Here is a 19,011-nt window from a genome sequence, read left to right on the forward strand (position 1 = left end):
TTAAAGACGCATCCTTTTTGTTCATTGGTGCTCCATCAAGTTCACACCTCTCTTGTGTTTGCTTTGTAATCACTTAATTTAACCTAATTTTTTCAACTTATCTCTGTGGTTTTTATCATGAGAGAGCAGTACAGTGCCTGCTATGCTAGAAACACCTTGACTTGAATTTCTTGTGTGGCACGTTTCACACAAGATTAGTGCATAATTTTGGTTGTCAAAATCAAACAGATATCCTAAGCGGCTAGCTCATATGTTTAATCTTAGTGAGAAAATCCACAGTATTGACCTATGAAGGAATCCTGTGTGAGCAGCTTACTCCCCTGTCCCTCTGTGAATGTTTCCCACATAAATGGAATCCATATGACCTGACCTGCCATTCACTGAGCTCGCTGTAAGAAAGAGGGACAGGCTTGGCTGTCAGAGAGGACAGCCCTGTTTTGCTGCTGATTGGCTGTGTGAGAGAGGAACCCCGCATTACTGCTGATTGGCTGTGGAGAGGGGAGCCCTGCATGGCTGCTGATTGGCCGTGTGAGAGAGGAGACCTGCGTGGCTGCTAATTGGCTGTGTGAGAGAGGAGCCCTGCGTGGCTGCTAATTGGCTGTGTGAGAGGGGAGCCCTGCATGGCTGCTGATTGGCCGTGTGAGAGAGGAGACCTGCGTGGCTGCTGATTAGTTGTGGAGAGGGGAGCCCTGCATGACTGCTGATTGGCCGTGTGAGAGAGGAGACCTGCGTGGCTGCTGATTAGTTGTGGAGAGGGGAGCCCTGCATGACTGCTAAAGGTTTAATCCCCATCCTTTCTTGCTCTGCTCCTAGACAGTTAAATTTGTGGAGGAGGGAGGAGCCCTCTGGGAGGCCTGATGGATGGGTGGCGGGGATGAGGCAAGCCCGGACTTCTGCTTTTCTTGGACGGGGTCTTTTCTTTTTTTGGGGGGGGGGATGATGTAAGGCTACTTTAATCAAATCTTCTGTTTGAGTTTTCTCTTGTTTTCTGTGGTCATAACGTGATTCTGGCTCAGCCGGCTGAAAGTGAACAGAAAACGACCTTGGAGGAATCTGAGCTCTGAGGTCATTGGCAAGGTCATTCAGACATAGGGAGCCCAACGGCTGCTCTTTCATTAGGATGTCCATGCGAACTCGGGCGGTCTTAGCTTTTAGCCGCGCGTTTCAATGTGGAATGGCTGTGCGATAAAGAGCACACTTGTGCATAGATGAGGGATTCACCACAAGGGACATTCAGTGCAGAGGAAGAAGGACCCTGTCATGTCCTACATCTTGGGGCTGAAGATGGTGAAGTGGTAGAATGTGAATGCCAGGCCGTTTGGACGATATGAATGTAGTAAATATCTGGGATGTGAACACAATCTGGTGTGAGGATAAGAATGCTGTGAAGATTTGTTTTGTGGACACAATGAGATTTGAGGATAAGAATGCTGTGAAGTTTGTGAATGTGAATGCAATGTGGTTTGAAGATAATGCAGTGGAGTTTGTGGATATGAATTTATGCTGTTTGCAGGTGTGCCAGGTTTGCCAAAAAGGTTTTCAAGCATTCTCTATTTGTGTGTCCATCTTCAGGAGATCAAAGTTCTTACGTCAATGGCAAAGACCTCCAAGTGGAATTCAAATCCCATCAGTGGTTTGGAGCCACAGTGAGATCCCATGGCAACACCATCCTGGTAGGTTGAATTAAAAGGGCCAATGCCCATAATTTTGAATGAGATGTTGGACGTCAGACATCCACATACTTTTAGCCGTGTAGTGTATGTCGAAAAGATGGTTAAGGTGGAGCATTCAATTGCCTGCACCTAGAACTAAGGCTGTTGTACAGTAAATGCTAATGTTGGAAACAAATAATTGTCGTTTTCCCACAAATGCTTGTCTATATAAGGTACATACTGTGGGGAGCGGGGGGTTCTTGAAAAGCCGTAAGGCTTGCTTGCTGTATGTTTTAGCCGAGCCTTGCTCTTCCACCAAAAAGCTAGGCCGCTTGTTGAGGTGTAGTCTAGAGACATCGCCTTTACTTTGCATTTTCAATGGTATCCTAGTTGTCCAAAGTTTAAAAGCCTAGTAGTCTTCATTCTTGGGTCCGACTACTAGCCTTTCAACGAACCTAGAAAGCCATAGTGGCCTTCTTTTATTGAGTTGTGATTCATTGGTTCTTCAGCCAGTTTTCTTTGAGTCTCTTCATCAGAGGTTTTCCAGTGTAAATGGTGGTCCTCTCTCCCTCAAGGCCTGTGCTCCACTGTATTACTGGAGAACCAAAGAGGACATTCCCATGTCAGATGCCACGGGGACCTGCTACCTCTCTGTCAATAACTTCACCAAGTTCGTGGAGTACGCTCCCTGCCGTACAGGTGCGCCATGTCCTTGGGGGAGTTCAGGTGAAGGATCATAGAGTATATCCCAATATTTCCCCCAGCCTGACCTCTCCTCTCCTCCCCCATACCACAGAGAGAGCTGGACCAGGTGGCCAAGGCTACTGTCAAGGAGGATTCAGTGCTGATTTTACAAAGGTAAACTTGCTGGGCATTGTGACTGCTAAGCTCCTGGTACAAGGTACAGGGGCCTGTTGGGTATTGAAGTTCCAAGCGTGATCTTTATACCAGCCTTGGGTTGTGTTTCAGAATGGGAGAGTCGTTCTTGGTGGTCCGGGCAGCTTCTACTGGCAAGGTAAGCCCGGGACATCAGCAAGGAAGTCAAATAGTGGTCCACTATCTGTGTTTGTGTATGTGGAATTAATGCTAAACCAAACCTCTCCAAGCTACCAAAGGGGTTTATCATTTAACGAGGTCAACTGGTTGACCCTTCCTCTCCCTCCCTTCCAGGTCAGCTGTTCTCGGCCTCAAAGGAGGAAATCGTCAAGGCGTACTACCCCTCGTACTTCCTGCTGTCAGTGGCGGGGCAGGTGGAGACACGACAGGTGCAGGGCACCTATGACGACAGCTACCTGGGTAAACTCCACCGCTCCTGCTGTGCACGTGCTCTTCTGGTGCTCCGTATTGTTGCACTCTCTGCCCTTGCTGAGCGAAGCAGCTTTTCTTTTACTCAGAAACAGCTGGTTTTTTCGTGTTTTGCTGTGTTGTAACATCTGCTGGCGCATTTCCACAGCACGTGATGTTTGCCATCTCCTCTGTTGTAGGCTACTCTGTAGCGGTGGGCGAGTTCAGCGGAGATGGAATTGAAGGTAACTGAGTTTTTTTTTTTTTTTTGCTGCACAATGTTTACAGTGTGGACCTGCGTTTCCACACAATTAGGCTGTTGTCGCGTTACTCCACGAGTCTGCGGTCATGTTTAATTAACTGCTCTCTGGTGAAAGCTGGCTTTGTTTCGAGCTCTCGGTGGCTCTCAGTGTTAAAATTATTGATTCGGCCATCCTCTCCTGGTGTTCTACTTACTTTATTTGCGCTTGTGTCCTGCAGATTTTGTGACCGGTGTCCCGAAAGGACTGTTGCTCTTTGGATTAGTAAGGACCACCAACTTTCCTCAAATTCAATGTTCTGGTGCCTTGTGCGATTACATAACCACCTGAATCTACCCAGAGAGGATAACAGAATGAGAGGAAATGCATGAACTATAATGGAGACAACAAATAATGTAATCTTGAAAAGTGCATTTAAAGTGAAATTATTAGTTATGAAATGACATATGCAGTCAGCAGCCTCGGTTGTCAAGTCATAGTTGTTCCTAAGATCTTGATGGCTTTCGTTGACAGTGTCAGCTTTGAGTGCTTGTGTTCTCCTCTCTGCATTGCAGGTGTCTTTATTGAATGGGACCGATATGAAGTCAATGCTCAACTTCACCGGTGAGCAGGTGAGTGTGCGGCCTGGTTTTCAGTGCAGATCCAGTAACAGCGTGGTGCATGGTGCAGTGTGATTTAATCCTGAAGAACTTAATGTGCAGGTAGCAGTTGGCAAGGACTGCTTAGTTGGTTAAAAGAAGGCGTTTTTATGGTAATTGCTTATATGGAATATATAGGATCTAAATATTTGTTTTCCTAAGGACACGAGGATGTCTATCTAATTCTTATTCTATTGTAGTTTGGTCTAGTAGATTCATGGCCAACTTGTCTGGCCAGTCAAGTGTAAAAAAACCTTAATGCTGAACCCTGGCACTGTCCCATAAATGCCTAAATGGTGACTGAGAAGACCATGACAAACAGATTAAGTCAGTGTCACGCTCTTCAAATCGCCAGGCAACTGCTCAGCTGTGGGTAGAGGCATTATCATCTTGAAAGACACCCCTCTCTTTTGCAAAGAAATGTTTTAACACGAGGTAGCTTGGGATTATCACTTTGAAACCTTTACTGTCAGAATGCTGCTATGTTTTGTGTTTTATCTCTACCTCTATGTACAGATACTACTCTTTGTTGGAGAGGAAGGCTGGCAGGGAGGGAGCTGGGAGGCAGTGATGCTGGGAGGCGGGGGGGGGGGGGTGGGGGGATGTTGGGAGGCTGGGAGGCGGTGATGCGGTGATGCTGGGAGGCAGGGGGGGGGGGGGTGGGGGGATGTTGGGAGGCTGGGAGGCAGTGATGCTGGGAGGCGGGGGGGAGCGTGGGGGGATGGCGGGAGGCTGGGAGGCAGTGATGCTGAGAGGCGGGGGTGGGGGGGATGTTGGGAGGTGGGGGGATGTTGGGAGGCTGGGAGGTGGGGGGGATGTTGGGAGGCTGGGAGGCGGTGATGCTGAGAGGTGGGGGTGGAGGTGGGGGGGTGATGCTCCTGCACCCCCCGCTGTAATTGCCCCTGGTCTGGGCTCTGATCTCTTCCAGATGGGCTCCTATTTCGGCTACGCGGTGGCCACCACCGACATAAACAACGACGGGTGAGCGAGCGGGCAGCCGGCTGTCAGCAAAGAGCGGGAGGAGCGGTGGGGGGGCGGGGGCGGGGGGGGAGGTAGACCTCCTCCTGTAGATCCTGTGTCATGGGCAATCACCTAAACCCCCATGACACCACCTGTTTTATTGCTACTTTCTCACTCGCACAGCTAAACTGCACTCATGCTTGTAAATCACTGGTTGTGATTCCTTCAGGAGTAGCTGAAGATTGCAGGGTTGTGGATATTGGCTGCAGTAACCTTATAATAAGAAGACAAATTGGCAGTAATACTTCTCTGTATTGTAAATAAATATTATTCCATTGCTATGAATGATCTGAATGTGCAACTTCTTGAATAGTTGTAAAATTACTGCCAATATTCTCTGAATGGACCTTCACAATGGCTATGTAAATCCTTTGTAAGAACTACTTGCTTCAGCACTACATAGACATTCATATGTTGTTTTCCAGTTGCTATGGCATGGTAATGTCACTTACTGCATAAGCGTATCAGTGCTCTATATGCCTATTTGTGTTAATTGATCAAAGAATTTATGAATGTTTATGAGTGCTTATGAAAGTGATATTTGCTATTTTGATGGAGGCATATTGTTCTTATGAAGAACCATTCATAGTAAGTTTTACAAAATTGCTGCTGCAGATTTTGCTTTGGCAAACTTTTAAATTGCTTACTTATTCTATATTATTGCGTGTTCTTTAACTAATAACAATATATCTGTTATATCTAGTATTTCTGAATATATTTTTATTTTGTCATTAGAATGCCAGTGTTACAATTGTCTTTGACATCAGTGCACAGTTGTGACTTGTGTGCGAGGCCTTTTTAATGTAGTGCGACTAAGACTTGTGCAGCATGGAGGAATGCCCATCGGGTTAATAACCTCAACCTGTTTCTGCGCGTGTGTCTGGCTGCCGTCCCAGCCTGGAGGACCTCTTGGTGGGGGCCCCCACGTTCATGGTGCGGGGGTCGGACGGGCGGCTGGAGGAGGTGGGGCGTGTCTACGTCTACCTGCAGCGGGGGGCCCTGGACTTTGCGCCCGGCCTCCCCTCCCTGACGGGGACCCAGTTCGGCAGCAGGTTCGGGAGCTCCATCGCTCCTCTCGGGGACCTCAACCAGGATGGGTTCAACGGTGAGGACGTCAGGGTCAGGTTTTGTGGGGGTGGGGTGGGTGCTGGTGGGGTATCCTGAGAGGGGCCGAACAAGATGGCTGCAGGATCACGCGTCGGCTCAAACGGGCTTTCTGATTTCTAAAAAAAAATATGTTGATTGACTGAGTGACTGATTGCTTCTGGGGCTTACGGACTGTTTCCTGCCTCGCCCAGATGTGGCTGTCGGATCGCCCTTTGGAGGAGACCAGCAGCAGGGATTGGTCCTTATCTACCACGGACACGCGGGAGGCCTCAAGGCCACGCCTTCTCAGGTGCTGGCCGGCCAATGGGCTTCTGCCACCCTCCCCGCGATCTTCGGCTTCTCGTTGCGCGGAAACAAAGACCTGGACAGGAATGGCTACCCCGGTGAGTCCTGCGGCAAAAAGCGGCTCTTTAATTCATTCTTTAAAAAAAACAAAACAAATGCATCTATGATGGTTCACCTGTTTTCACACAGATCTCCTAGTGGGCGCATTTGGAGTTGACAAGGCGGTTCTGTACAGGTGAGTGACCCTCACTATACTCCCAACTCCAGCTGCAGTCAGTTGTCATTATTAAAGCTCTGTTGGGCTGCTGTCGATATCGCTGTCAATTTGTGAATAGCTAGGCTTGTTTGTGGGGTGGGGCGGTGGGGGTGAGTGATTCAATCCCAGCCCTTGACTTTAATTTTAATGTGACTAGTGTTAGTAAAGCTGTCAGTGTCAATGATAAGTTTGATAAGTTGAGATTGTGGTAGTCAGTGTACGTTTTTTTTTTGGGGCTTTCTCAGCTTTATTTGATAGGACAGTGTAGAGAGACAGGAAGAATTAAGAGGAGAGAGAGGGAGAGACGTGTGACAAAGGTCGGTGGTCGGATTCGTACTGCCAACGTCGCGGCTCGCATTGAGCATGTGGTTAGCGCTCTATGGACTGCGCCACTAGAGGCCCCCCGGTGTTTTAATATGAGATGACGTTTGGGTTTTGTGCTTGTGTTCCGCAGAGCTCGGCCCATCGTGAACGCCAGCGCCACCCTTCTGGTGTACCCCAGCATGATCAATCCGGAGGAGAAGACCTGCATGGTGTCCACTGGCAATGAGACTTCATTTGTGTCCTGGTACGTGGACACACCCCCAGCCCCCCATTGGTTGGGATGCTTTCCTCACTACGCAACAGAAGTATTTCAGCTTCAGTTATCAAACCACCTCCTGCTTTAGATTAATGAAACACTGAAGTATACTGGAAATGTTCAGCTATGATGCAGAATTTATTTCCACTGAACTGTGTGTGTATATGGCACAGGACGTATAAAATGAATAATATTCCTTTTAGTGAATATTTCCTGCAGCCTATGAAAGCCCGTGTGCATGATTGAAGACAGCAGTGCAGTTGGTCCTTTAAAGTTACATGTATCCTAATGCCAAAGAGACATGTCAACTGAGAGATACCTCTGGGACAGGATGCAGCGTAGTCTCTGGTCTCCGTGCTACTGCACGCATTGGGAGGCGGAACTCATTTGTGCTGCTGGAGATATGGCCAAATAGCTGGGGAGCGTAATGCAGTTTGCGCTTTGGAGATGTGCCTCTCGTCTGGGCCTACGGGCTGATATCCCTTCATTTAGAATAGGGTACGGAATGGAGGACGGCTGTGGGTGCTGCGGATTGAGGGTGTGCTCTGCAGTCTGGCCTTTTTTACGCAATACAAGCAGCCCTTGTGTGCGCCTTGATTAGCCTGTGTTGCGCAGTGACAGACAGACTGAGTGGGAGAGCAGAGGTGGAGAGAGGGAGGGAGGGAGGGAGGGTGGGAGGGAGGGGTTGGCATGTTCTCTGAATGAGATATTGTTTAGCAATGGGACACAGCTGGGAAACATAAGGACAAGCACGCACACACACCCACTCACACACATGCTCACAGACACACACACACTCTCTCGCTCTCTCTCTCACACACACACACACACACACACACACTCTCACACACATGCTCACAGACACAAGCACACACACACAGCCTCTCCCACACGCTCACACTCATGCTCAGACTCACGAATGCACACACACTCCCTTTCACACACACGCACACACACACGCACATATGCCAAAACACACTCTGCACTCTGGCTTACTCTGACCAGAGAGTGGGGCGGGGTAAGGAGGGGAGGGTTTGGACTGTTCGTTGCAGGGGTCCGTGAGTGTCATGGGTTTCAGAGCTCCACCCCACAGCCTCTCAGGCTCTCTGGTCCTCAGCAGTGAGAGTCCCCAACCCTGCAGTGTTCACAGTTCTATGCTCTAAGAGGCTGATTGCTTCCAGTCCCTCTTTTCCTGCAGCAGCTCTGGAGATGCACTGAATTTACTGCAGTTTCCAATTCCCAATTACTTATACTACACTGCACTACATTACCCACAATACTACTGTACAAAACACAAAGCCATATCATTCGTCATAGCATTACTCTCACACCACATAAAATGGCACTATTCTTTTTACTCTCTCTAGTCATGAGCTGACAATACTAATTGTATATCAGCCATTTTAACATAGTCATAACTCATAAATGTTTTATGTGTAAGTGGATACATGGCTGCCTTATAAAGTTTGTAATGATTAGAAAGCACTGAAGGCGCATGTGGAAGACTGAGCGTTCAGCTCGGTCAGGAAGTGTTGCTAAGCCCTCGTGATGTCTGTTTGTTTTTCAGTGTGAATCTGAGCTTCTGCCTCTTTGCCGCTGGGAAGCACCTCCCGGCCCTTCTGGGTGAGGACCCCGCACAGACCTCCTACCATTCATTCAGCGTCCTCTCTTTTCAGTGGCCCTCCTTAAGATGCACGCTCAAGTTCAATCAGAAACTAATGTCTATGCATCTCTGTGTGTGTCTGCCGCCTGTGTGTCAACACGTGCGCGTGTATGTGTGTTTGTGCGTGCCCTTGCGTGTGCATGTTTGTGCATGTGTGTGTGCATTTGTTTTTGTGTGCACTTGCGTGTGTGTGTGCGCATATGTGTGCCTGGTTGTGTTTGTGTGCACATGGTTGTGTGTGTCTGGTTGTGTGTATGTGCGTGGTTGTGTATGTGTGTGTGTGTGCCTGGTTGTGTGTGTGTGCACATGGTTGTGTGCGCGTGGTTCTGTGTGTGTGCGCATGGTTGTGTGCATGTGTGTGTGTGTGTGTGTGCACACGGTGCAGAGTTTGTGGTGGAGGTGCAGCTGGACAGTGTGAAGCAGAGGCAGAGGGGGGCGGTGAGGAGGTCTCTGTTCCTGCACAGCCAGCAGCCCGCCATGCGGAGTACCCTGTTGGTGGCCAACGGGGCGCGCGTCTGCCAGGACACCAAAATCTACCTGCGAGTGAGTACCTCTGTCACAGCATCCAGCCCTGGGCCGGGGTTTGGTTGTTCATACCAAGCATTTTAACATAGCATTTAACATAGAATTTTAACACAGCATTTAACGTAGCATTTTAACATAGCATTTAAGATAGGCATCATTCTAGGCATCATTGACTTATTGGGCTTGGTACACTCAAGTGAACACACCCTGGGGTTCCTTTCTAGTATGTTTTTACGTATCTGTAAAGCTTATCGATGCTTCAAGCTCCATAGAGATTTACATGAGTTAATTCACGTGGTCATTACAGTACCAATGAAGTAAACTACAACCTTATGTACCTCACTGAAGCCTCCCTGCACCCAGACAGTGCTGCGGTGCTGCTAAGCCTAACGGTAATGCCCTCACTGCCTGCAGGAGGAGAAGGAGTTTCGGGACAAGCTCTCCTCCATCTACGTCTCCCTCAACTTCAGCCTCAACCCTGGGGCTCCAGCTGACGCCCACGGCCTGCGTCCCGTCATCAACTACCAGGGCGCCGAGCTCGTCGAACAGAAGGTACCTTGCGGTCGTCTGCGCTCAAGAGTTTGCGGTCTTGCTTCACCCACCGGCCTGATAGCGTAGACCAGGGATTCTCAACCTTAGATCAACTAAAGCACAGGTGATTACACAATTATGGCGGCAGTGTGGTATAATGGGTGAGGAACTGGTGTTGTAGCCCAAAGGTCGCAGGTTCGATTCCCTGGTAGGACACTGCCGTTGTACTCTTGAGCTCAGTTACTTAACCTGCATTGCTTCAGTGTATATCCAGCTGTATAAATGGATACGTTTGTAAATGATATGTAAAAGTTGTGCAAGTTGCTCTAGATAAGAGCATCTGCTAAATTCCTGTAATGTAATGTAGCTTACCTCACCTGGTTTATTGGGTCTGAGTAGGTTACTGATTTTAAGGTGGAAACAAAGAGCACCACACAGCAGCCCTCAAGGATCAGGGTTGAGGACCCCTGCTGTTGACCAAGCTTGCACGTGGCAACAGAATAAGTAAAATCCTTGAAGTTCCTCTTCTTACGTCAGTCTTATTCCTTTGATCTGTGTTCTTTGGCTACTTACAGTGTTTGGCTGCAGGCTCCAGGCTGTCAGATATAGGGCTATAATCCAATATGAAAGCAAGTCGACAGAGAGAGTCCAACCTCATGAGCTTGTAATGAAATATCTGTGAAATAAAAAAACAAATAAATCTTAATGCAGTTGTTATTGACACTGAACCTTTTAGAGGTTGTATGTGCAGGATGAACTGTGTCCATAAGGAAATAACCTGTAAAATGTTTTATTTACCATATTAGCAAATGTTGCTAAACTAGGAGTGAAATACCACTTTAAGCACACAAGAGAAAAAAGCTTAGCTTACATAGCCAGCTCGTGTTTTTATAGCTCATACCTTGTCCGACAGCAGGAGTTAAGAGCTGATTGGCTCCTGCTCCATTCAGGGATGACTGCAGTCATTTTGGCTGAGTAGTATGAGACCGTTTTTATTTTCATTTTTTTTCCACCTTTTAAAAAAAAGGCTCCTGGGAAACGGTCCAGCCAGTCTGGGAAGCCGTTTGAAACAGGAAAATTCGGAGCCAGTACGGTGGAGGGCTTTTAATCGTTCCACCGAGATTCACTTTTTTGGACGGGTTTGTGACGGGGGAGGCTCGCCATGGCGCTGGGATCTGGGGGGGGCGGGGGGGGGGGGGGCGTTTCTAGGGCGGGGCCTCTCGTGGTTCTGACCCCTTCTGACCTCGTTTGAGTTTTACCAGCGTTTCCCTGCCAGGTGTGAGTCGGGCTCAAGGGGAGGGCCGTGCCGCGGTACGCTTGATCACGCCTTTCCCCAGACATTACTAAACGAGGCCTGGTGATTAGGGTGCTGGGAGCAGACAGTGGCCCAGTGTAGCGCTGTAATGAAATGTTATGTCATTTTCTCTCTCTCCCTCTCTCATTTCTCTGTGACTTTTCTCTGGGAGTTACAGTGGAAACTGCGATCGCCATTGATCTACGTTAGACCGCAGTACGTATGACTGAGAGAGCAAGAGCAAAAGAGAGGGTGGGAGAGAGAGAGAGAGGAGAGGAGAGAGAAAGAGACAGACGGACACGGGGGAGGTGAAACCGGAGAGAACGAGAGACAGAGGGAGAGAGGGTTGTGTCGAGTGCGGGAGCTAGCGCGGAGGGGGAGGGGCCTCGCAGTTAGCGCGGCAGCCGAGGAAGCGTGCGGGAGCGTGTGTGGGGAGGGACCCGCACGCTCTCGCTCTCCCGCGGCGTAATGCCTTCCACATGCTGCCGTGACGGGGCGCCGGGGCGACTCACGCCTCGCCTCTCAACAGGAACTTTCCGCTGCTTTTCGGCTGGACCGCAGCGGCGGGGCCAGCCCTGCAAATGTGAATGACTGTGACTGAGTGACTGAGTGAGTGATGAAGTTACACCATTGGTCAGCCGAGTTATGAAGTTGCACCATTGGTCGGCCGGTCCAGCCATACACTAGGTTTTGACCTGACCATATACTAGGTTTTGACCAAGAGGAACATGGGATATTGGCTATTAAGTTTATTAATTATATTTCTGAGAGCTTCTGCTAGGTGTTATAACCTCCTGAGATCAGACAGAAAAAAGGTGTTTACATTTTTTTTGACATAATACACGTCTTGGACAACAAAAACATGTTGCCGTGAAACTATTTTCAAGACTATTCTCTAAATTTTTATTAAATGTCCGTTCCTGAGATTAAGACCAGAGACTCGTCCCCTAGAGTGGAGAAAATGACTTGTCTTCCTCCTGTCTTAGGAAACTTTATACAGGTGCATGTAGTGTATAATGTCGTTGCGCTGTTTCAGTTTGTAGTTCAGCTGTTGCGTGATTGTATTTAAATCGTTTTTGGGTTGTTAGTGGACCGGCAGGTCTGTGATTAAACGTGAGGTATTTCCCAGCTGTGAAATAAATATGAACGCAGTAAAACAAGCGTTTTCACCGCGGGTTTAACGGAAGACTCGGACTCCTCTGGACGTAGGCTCGGCAGAGCAGCAGTTTGCGTGTTGTGGGATTTTTCAGCATTAAATCTGGTTAGTGAAAGGGTCTTGGAAACAGCTGTGATGTGTTAGCCTGTCATCAGATTTGGTCAGATATATATATATATATACAGTGGGGGTTTCAATGAGAAAACAAGGTACTTGATTGTGTTGTCATGCAGCTATGCTATGCTATGCTAGCGCACTCAAACACCCAGTGCCACCTGCTTTTTTCGCTCTACCGCGCTGCCGTGACAACGCACTGAGACATCTCTCTCCTCCTGTTGGAGAGTTTTTTTTTTCTTCTTCTTCTTCTTCTTCTTGTTGGAGAGTTGAGCCTAGGCCTGCGCAGGGGTCGGCCCAGCTCGCAGCAGGGCCTGCCCCCGCCTCCCTAATTAGAATCCATCGCTTGCTTAATTACAGGGAAGCCCCGAGGCTTTCATCTGAACTGCCTCTGCGGGCTCGCACTTTCCCAGACCCCCCCCTTTCTCCTTTCATGGTCAACCGCTCATCATCGTCACGGTTACCCTGCTGCGCGTACGTCCCCGCGCCCGCTCCCCGTTTCCATGACGCCTCCGCGCTCCCCTCCGTCCCGTCGCCCCCCCCCCCCTCCTCTGCCCTCCCTGATCGAAGCGCTCTTTATGTGTTGGGTGGCGTGTTGGGTGGTGCCGCGCCCCGGCGGCGTGCGGTGTGCCAGCGTGTCCCTGTGAAGCGGGTGACGGTGACAGGCGCAGCTCCTCCTGCCTGTTGCTAGAGGGCGCTGCGGTGCAGAATCTGTCTGCTGGAGACAGACCCCTAGAGAAATGGAATATACTGAATTTAATATTTAATTTAAAATGTTTTATTGCAATACTTAATACTATATGAGTACATTTAAAATGATTGCTGCTTTGTGAAAAGGCAATATATTTCTCCAAAAATACACTGCTGTGAAATACTGTATATTTATACATATAAATCCATATACAGGACACTATATGCTGCAGAGTATTCAATTTTTGTTATGGGAAGTTGGTGGTTGTGGGAGGGGGGGTTGGCAGGGAGCTGAGGGGTGTGTGTGGGGGGGGATGCGGGGGGTTGAGGGTCATCCCCCCAGGGGAAAGATGAAATGAGTTATTGAGACCATGATCCAGGCTGCTTGACTGTGCACCAGTGTCTCTGAAATAAAATCATAGCAGTAAAATCCAAGGTCAGTTTCTGCTAAATACTCCCTTCACGTTTGAATTTCCTACAGCCTGGAGTAAGTCTGTCTCTTCTGTGTTTGGATTGGCAAGGCAAGCTCAGGCCCAGTACATGGTCCAATAAAGAATTGCCTCTGCAGAACAATTACATTACATTTAGCCATTTATCACACCCTCATATTCAGAGTAACTTGCACTATTTCATGCTATTCATTTATACAGCTGGATATTTAGGACAAATGCACCATCTGTGTCCCCCCTGGGGTTTGAACCTGCAACCTCTGAGTTACAGGCCACGTTCCCCAACCCTTGACGACTGCAGTGTCAGCCACAGTGTAAGTAGTAAGCATATTTCTTGACGGTCCTACATTGACATGAGTCTTTTTCTTTCCCCCGCTCCTTTCAGGCCCAGATTCTGTTGGATTGTGGGGAGGATAACATTTGTGTGCCTGATCTGAAGTTGGCTGTTCATGGGTGAGTCTCAGTTTTGTTAACTCACTAATTTTCCAGCCTGTTTTAATGGCCAAGTACAGTACCGTCTCGCTTTAGGTCCTGACCTACAGTATAGAGCCCTTATGTTCATACAGCACCCCTCCCTTTAGGTCCGCCCCCTTTTCTGTTCATACAGCACACCTCCCTTTAGGTCCGCCCCCTTTTCTGTTCATACAGCACACCTCCATTTAGGTCCGCCCCCTTTACTGTTCATACAGCATACCTCCCTTTAGGTCCGCCCCCTTTTCTGTTTGTACGGCACACCTTCCTTTAGGTCCGCCCCCTTTTCTGTTCGTATGGCACACCTTCCTTTAGGTTCGCCCCCTTTTCTGTTTGTATGGCATACCTTCCTTTAGGTCCGCCCCCTTTTCTGTTTCAGACAGCACATAGCCACTCCTCATTGGCTGGGGTATTTTTCCTGTTCACTGTTTCTTCGTCTTTCCTGATGTCTGCTTACATGCCATCACCCCGCCACCCCCCTGCAATTTCTGTTACTGTTGTTGTTAATGTAATAACTATAAAACACACAAGGGGGCTATTTGAGTATTTTATTGATTATCTCACAAAGCTTAGACTTGAAAAGGAGTAGTTTGGTGACACCCCCCCGGCGACCCCGGAGCAGCCACAGGGTGCGCTTCGCGTTTTGGGCTAACGCACGTAAGGGAACGGGAGGGGCGGCAGGCGGACAGGTGCGAGGACAGAAGGTGAGAGAGAGGTGGAACGGACGGGTAGAGCGCACGCGAGGGGGGTGAAAGGGGTAGCTGCAGAAACGGCGGGGATTGGCGTGCCAGAGGGCCTCTGGGGAAGGTTCCAGCGAGCTGCGATTAAAGACTGCTGGCGTACGGGGCCCTCCATATTTCTTTTCTTGATTTTTTTTGTCTTGTTTTCATCTGGCGCTCAGCACTCTCTCTCATGGTGTCAGTTTTTGAAAATTTATGATTAATAATCATTTGTGTGTTTGGATTTATCGCAGGCAGTGATAATTATTTACAAGCTATGACTGGGCAGATGTTTGTTCAGTAACTTCACTGGAGGAAACTCGTTTGGCCTTTCATCGCAAAACATTTACCTCGTGAGATTCATGTTGAGCTGTGTCAGTACCTTCGAGAAAATGGTGCGTGCATGTGTGTGTGTGTGTGTGTGTGTGTGTGTGTGTGAAAAGAGGAGTTAAATCTGTTTTCAAGAATGTGTCCTGAAAATAATATCTGTTGCTGCCGTCTCCACTGAAGAGCTTCTGCCAGACACTTGCTGCTGGGGACGTGTTCTCAGTGAAACACGCTAGGTCTGGTTTTGGGAGTATTGTTTTCTTTTCTTGTTGCATTGTTCAGAAAATCAGCTGCATGGCCTTCTCCCTGAGGACCTCTCTCTGCTCTCTGAGGGCCTCTCTCTGCTCTCTGAGGGCCTCTCTCTGCTCTCTGAGGACCTCTCTCTGCTCTCTGAGGACCTTTCTCTGCTCTCTGAGGACTTCTCTCTGTTCTGAGGACCTCTCTCTGCTCTCTGAGGACCTCTCTCTGTTCTCTGAGGACCTCTCTCTGCTCTCTGAGGACCTCTCTGTGTTCTCTGAGGACCTCTCTCTGCTCTCTGAGGACCTCTCTCTGCTCTCTGAGGACCTCTCTCTGTTCTCTGAGGGCCGGTGTCTGAGATATTGATTCTCTCGCTTCCTCGGTGTGACTTCATGAGGTCTGGGTGTAATTGGAATCATCTGTGGAGCCCTTAGAAGGAATTTCTGACTGTGTTCGCGGAGTGGGGGCGGGGCAGAAGGGGAAGGGGTGGGGGGGGGTGCTGTTCTACAGCTCGATCGGCTGCACGGCCGTGTTTCTGCATCGGAGGAGTTTCGGCGGGAGGGGGGATGGGGGGAAAGGGGGGTGGGTTTCCTGAGACAAATGGCAGTGGTGTTATTTGGGTCACGTCCCACTGCTGAGCTCAGAGACTTTGTGCAGTGAAGCGCACAGAGGGGGGAGAGGAATAAAATTTAGGTTTGGGCCTTGCTCGTGAGTTATGTGCTCTTACCTGGCTCGGGGTAAGATCAAAGGCATCAGGTGGATGGCAGCCATCTTGAGTTCCTCACTCTAGGCAATTGAATTACAATCAAGCAGCCTGGATCATGGTCAACAATTGTAATGTTGATCACACCAACGATTGGGCTTATGGCGATTTAATTTAGTGACTGTAGTCAAGTCAGGCGGAGGACAACACTTTGAATGCAATCGCAAACGGGTTTCACAGCTGAAAGTACTGTGGCAGTATGTATGCAAATGATGGTCATCTTGTACCAATCTCTGCATTTACTGTGTAATTATTCAGGTATTTGGGACACAGTGTAAAGTCAAAGTAGATGTCCTATATACACAGTAAAATGGTCAGTGTTAAGTCATATGTACTCTGTTAGAGTTTAATCAGAAGAGTGTCAGAAGGTGTCCGTTGTGTGGCAGAGGGGGTATTAAAGAGAAAATGACTCTGTCACACTGGTAATTTGGTGATTTCTTTGATTAGTTTTATCCCAGCACATTAGGCAAATACATTTTTTAATACTTTTTGTCTTAAAATCGTATTTTTGGCAACAATATATCCTCTCAAACAAAGATTTTTTGAAAACATTTCAACCAACATTTTTTTTTGCTTTGAACCTTTTAGCATTGAGTCATTATATAACGAACAGCAATCCTGTAATTTAAAAAAAAGTTGAAAAAGTATTTTAACCGACCTTTGTCATTTTGTGTCTTGCAGCGACAGGAAGGAAGCGTACCTCGGTGACGACAACGCGCTGACCCTGACGTTCAACGCCCGAAACGAGGGTGAGGGCGGGGCTTACGAGGCGGAGCTGTACGTGGCCCTGCCCCCTGAGGCGGACTACAGCGGCATCGCCCGCAACAACGAGGTGAGTGCCAGAGCCTCTGCACCTCGCACCCGGGACCCAGCGCCCGTTAAAACGTGTGAGTTACCCGGATAAAAACTTATAGGGATATATGAGAAATCACACGTATCTCGGATTTACAGAACAGAAAATGTATGGAATGTACACAAGAAGTATTTTCCGCAAAAGGGTTTGTGAACTGTGTGGTAAGTTCATACTAAATATATGGCTATAATTATTACATAATTATTATATATAATTCATTATATTCTTGTTTATTTTGTATAACATTGTTAGTTTATTATACTATGTAGTCCATGTATGGCATATTATTAAGGTATATTTGTGCAATAGAAGTTCTGAAATGAATGCATTCTAATTTAAGAAATATACTAGTTCATATACTATAAACTGAATTCCTTTTGGCATGAGATTTTAATTATGAATCTAAGTAGTCATGTGGTGTCTATATGTGCACTTTAAACTGATTTCAATGACTCATAAGCCACCCTGAGTTCATGACATTAATTTGCTTCCTATCATTAATTAAATTCCAAGAAAACATTGTCTTAAGGGGCAATAGAGTGGGATTTCACACAATGTTTTCACTGTGACGTGTGCCTTCTTCTGTGTTCTTAAATGTGTGTGTGCGTGTGATATGTTCTTAATTGTGTGTTGTTTCAGACGCTGTCCCAGCTGACCTGCAGCTATGAGACAGAGAACCAGACCCGTTATGTCAGCTGTGACCTGGGCAACCCCATGAAATCTGGCACGAGTGTAAGTACTAGAGTGTGGCTTGGTGCTGTGTCAATGTACATATCTGTCTGTGTTTAACTGTGTCAATGTGTACGCATTTCTCCATCAGGGTCTGTGTGCATTAATATGTGTGTAAACGTCTGTGTATCTGTGTATGTGTGTGTGCCTGTGTGTGTACGCGTGTGTGTGTGTGTGCGTATGCGTGTGTGCGTGTGGTGCATGCATGTATGCGTACGTGTGTGTGTGTGTGTGTGTGCGTGTACCCTACAGCTATGGGCCGGTCTCCGCTTCACTGTTCCACGCCTGAAGGACACGCGCAGGACAGTACAGTTTGAGGTCCAGATACGCAGGTGAATATTCATGCTGTTGTATTACCTGCTCATTAATGCTCCTTGAACAGGAAACTGTTGTGGAGTAGAGAATGCATGGAGTGTCATCATAAGCTTCAAACCACTACGATACACTATGTTTGCTTTCAAAATTCCTTTAGCTAGAGTAATTTACTTGGCTCACATTTGTTATATTATTGATATACATTTTCGGGTGGATATTTAATAAAGTAGTTCTAGTACAAATGCATTGCTCAAGGGTGTTACAGGAGGGTCCCACAGAAGATTCTAACCGACAACATTCTCTTTTTTAAATGCGGTGACTGTTAACCGCAAGCAACCACAAAAACTCACGATTTCCCTCTCTCTGTCTCAGTAAAAATGAGAATAACTCCCGGAGCGACGTAGTGCCTTACAAGTTGGAGGTGGCTGTGATGGCGGACGTTATTTTACAGGGGTGAGTCAGCATAATGCGTGGTGCTACGCTACCTTTCCTGAAGAACATTAACATGCAGTTAGCATTTTCTGTGCGTCGTAACTGCAGTCTAACTGAAAACTATGCTCAGGCCCTGAGGACAAACTTTTCAGCTAAATCAGATTAGTGCAGCCAGTGTTCCTTTACAAAGTCATGATTGGCCATCTTTCAGTTGCGTGCCTTCAACAACGAAACTGGTGTTTGTCCGTGTTTGCTAAATCACTATTCCTCTGTGATTTTTAAGGGTCTCTCGTCCAGACAAGGTTATCTTCCCTCCGCCAAACTGGAAGGTCACTAAGAAACTGCAGGAGGAGCAGGACGTGGGGCCCTTGGTCCAGCATGTGTATGAGGTAGGGATGGAAGGGTCAGGGGTCAAGGGTTGAGAGTGACCAACTGCAGAAAATGTGACTGAACAGTCCAGTGTGTCAGTTAGGCACCTTAACAGTTTGCACATCTGTACTGGTACTACCAAAGGGTTGCGCAGATTCTTTACCGTGTTAAGTTGGCTAAATTTGACATGCTAATTGTTGAATATTAATAGATTTTGTTGAATATGTTTGCCAGGATAGAGTCTGGCACTTATTTTCACACTTTTTACTGACACTGAACATGTCAATTATCC

At 47.8% G+C, this 19,011-nt stretch overlaps 1 protein-coding gene across 1 annotated transcript in view; it reads left to right on the forward strand.

Moving 5' to 3' along the window:
- Window positions 1-19,011, forward strand: part of LOC118211763 (integrin alpha-5-like) — a 48,618-nt gene that overhangs the window by 20,174 nt on the left and 9,433 nt on the right. Inside the window, exons 3-24 of the mRNA XM_035389191.1 lie at window positions 1,573-1,673; window positions 2,228-2,351; window positions 2,449-2,510; window positions 2,622-2,667; window positions 2,823-2,948; window positions 3,137-3,181; window positions 3,417-3,460; window positions 3,751-3,807; window positions 4,763-4,815; window positions 5,751-5,959; window positions 6,153-6,344; window positions 6,436-6,481; window positions 6,957-7,070; window positions 8,650-8,705; window positions 9,131-9,288; window positions 9,685-9,822; window positions 13,890-13,957; window positions 16,703-16,853; window positions 17,514-17,606; window positions 17,856-17,935; window positions 18,291-18,371; window positions 18,634-18,739. Coding sequence (XP_035245082.1) covers window positions 1,573-1,673; window positions 2,228-2,351; window positions 2,449-2,510; window positions 2,622-2,667; window positions 2,823-2,948; window positions 3,137-3,181; window positions 3,417-3,460; window positions 3,751-3,807; window positions 4,763-4,815; window positions 5,751-5,959; window positions 6,153-6,344; window positions 6,436-6,481; window positions 6,957-7,070; window positions 8,650-8,705; window positions 9,131-9,288; window positions 9,685-9,822; window positions 13,890-13,957; window positions 16,703-16,853; window positions 17,514-17,606; window positions 17,856-17,935; window positions 18,291-18,371; window positions 18,634-18,739 — 2,150 coding nt within the window. The remainder of the gene's footprint in view (window positions 1-1,572; window positions 1,674-2,227; window positions 2,352-2,448; window positions 2,511-2,621; window positions 2,668-2,822; window positions 2,949-3,136; window positions 3,182-3,416; window positions 3,461-3,750; window positions 3,808-4,762; window positions 4,816-5,750; window positions 5,960-6,152; window positions 6,345-6,435; window positions 6,482-6,956; window positions 7,071-8,649; window positions 8,706-9,130; window positions 9,289-9,684; window positions 9,823-13,889; window positions 13,958-16,702; window positions 16,854-17,513; window positions 17,607-17,855; window positions 17,936-18,290; window positions 18,372-18,633; window positions 18,740-19,011) is intronic.

This window comes from Anguilla anguilla, chromosome 13, assembly GCF_013347855.1.
Source record: "Anguilla anguilla isolate fAngAng1 chromosome 13, fAngAng1.pri, whole genome shotgun sequence".
NCBI classification, from domain to species: Eukaryota; Metazoa; Chordata; class Actinopteri; order Anguilliformes; family Anguillidae; genus Anguilla; species Anguilla anguilla.